The 2,184-nt window shown below is 46.2% G+C and overlaps 1 protein-coding gene across 1 annotated transcript in view; it reads right to left on the bottom strand.

The window, feature by feature from the left end:
* T265_14015 (hypothetical protein) overlaps positions 1-511 on the bottom strand; it is a gene marked incomplete at both ends in the record, with an annotated part of 46,306 nt that extends 45,795 nt beyond the window's left edge. The window contains 1 exon segment of the mRNA XM_009171655.1: positions 96-511. Within this exon segment, the coding sequence (XP_009169919.1) occupies positions 96-511 (416 nt within the window).
* Positions 512-2,184: the final 1,673 nt, after the last annotated feature.

The following is a 2,184-nucleotide window of genomic DNA, read 5'->3' as shown; positions in this document are numbered from 1 at the left end:
CCATCCGGATTGGGAAGGCCAGAGCAGCTTTTGCGAACCTACGTCACCTGTGGCGCAGGCCTGACATCAGCTTCTCTGTCAAGGGTCGAGTTTACAATGCTGCGGTGCGCTCCATATTACTATATGGATCAGAAACCTGGCCGCTGCGCGCCGAGGACGTCAAAATGCTTTCAGTGTTTGACCATCGATGTCTTCGGAGCATTGCCCGAATCTGGTGGGGACACCGGATCAGCAATGCTGAAGTATGTCGAACGGTATTCGGAGAAACACCTTCACCCTCGATAGATGAACTGATTACACTGCATAGGTTGCGCTGGCTTGGCCACGTGCTGCGTATGCCAGTCGACCGACTTCCTCGAAGGGCTCTTTCGCACAACCATGTGAAGGGTGGAAGAGAGCCAGAGGCGGTCAAACAATGACTTGGCAGCGAAGTGTGAAAGCCATTACCAGCAAACTCAGCTGAGCTGGTAATTGCCGTCTTCCTGGATTGGGACCCCGAGACGGGCCACATCAATGCCTGGAGACATTGTCAGATATGGCCCAGTGTTACGTTTCGATGACGCTGCGAGCAAAACAATATGATATGCGGATCGTGGCAATACTCTATCCCCAGCTATGTTGCTTGATGCAGACTCCTAGCACGGCGGATAATAAGACGAAAACCCCTCCAATCAATCATCGGTGACCGAAACTGCGGCAGCTGCAACTACTGTACGACGAGTACGCGGTTATTACAGCTGACAATGATGACGATATTTATGCCTATTACAGCTGACAATGATGACGATGATGATTTATGCCTGGGAGCAAGATGGCTCAGTGGTTAGAGTGAGAACTTACAAGCTGGAAGGTCCGTGGTTCGACCCTGACATCTACCTATCGACTTCCCGTGTCTAGGTTTGGGCAACCTGGCAGCGCGCCAGCCCTCGTGCTTCCTTCGGGTGGCTTGGCAGTTAAACACCGAATGGGTGCTACAGATTTATGCTTTTTATACCTGCCTTCCAAAGCCCGTCCTGTACTCTCCTCATCGGCGCTCATCCACCATCTTTTCCACTCAACTGGTACTTGGTTACTTACTCCTCTTCGCTAGTTCTTTGCCTAACCCTTTTCACGTTTATATCTATACCCAAAAGCCCATTTTTGTCTTGGTGCCCCAATCACCTGTAATGCCGCACTATTTTCTCACCCATCTATTACTTGCTCCTCGGCTCTCATCACGTTACTAGCCAACTTCAATTTCCATAAGAGAAACCCCATTCGCGTGTATCTGCAGTAATTGTTTTAGTGTCGCGAGCTAACAGGAATTCATTCCCTAATGCCCCTCACTCGATACTGTTAACCTAGTCGTTGCTGTCACGGATTTCGAATGCTATGAAATCGCAACCTCATTCAGATGTGACTCTATGCGGAATCATTAGTGATGTAACTGCTTGAACAGGCACATATACCTCTCCCACATTTCAGACACATCGACTTCCTTTAGGTTTCCCTGAAGTTGTGTAGTCGTGACGTGATGTTAATTAGTTTTATGTTTCGCCCGCCCTCATCCACTTGCGAAGATGATGTATTATTCTCTTAACTTTTACTACGCCCCCCACACTTCACAGTAGGTGGCTAGTCTAACATCCACCGATTTCCCTTCCCACCCTTTTCTCACCTGCGTCATTTGACTGCCAGTTATCTGACCGATGGGTCTTATGCACCCTACTGCCCATTAACAGTAAAAAAGAAAAAAAACAATGCCTTGATTATTCAACAAGACCCTTTCTGCACAGGATCTTTCAATGTTCCTACCCCATCTCAAACATAAAGTGTTCTCTGAAACCTTATACTCCCTCAAAATTGATACATACTGTGTCTCTGAAACATGCTCGTAGGACTCAAGCGTGGCTATGAATCTCAAAACCTCAATCACAAACTCAGTTCTTTCACATTTCTCCTTTCATGTGTCCAGTGATCCAGAAGCGATAACTCGTGGAATATATGTCGTTTAGATTGCACTCAGCCACAAAACTGAACGCAGTCTGCTGGATTGGATTCCAGTCATCATCATCATCAAAGAGAGCAACATCACTGTTGCCACTGATGCTTCACTACCGTACAACCATAAAGTTCGTTTATATATATATATATATATATATATATATATATATATATATATAATTGTATTAAAAGCCCTAAAGA

This window comes from Opisthorchis viverrini (genome assembly GCF_000715545.1).
Source record: "Opisthorchis viverrini unplaced genomic scaffold opera_v5_130, whole genome shotgun sequence".
Lineage (NCBI taxonomy): Eukaryota > Metazoa > Platyhelminthes > Trematoda > Opisthorchiida > Opisthorchiidae > Opisthorchis > Opisthorchis viverrini.
This window is presented reverse-complemented; position numbering and strand designations above follow the sequence as displayed.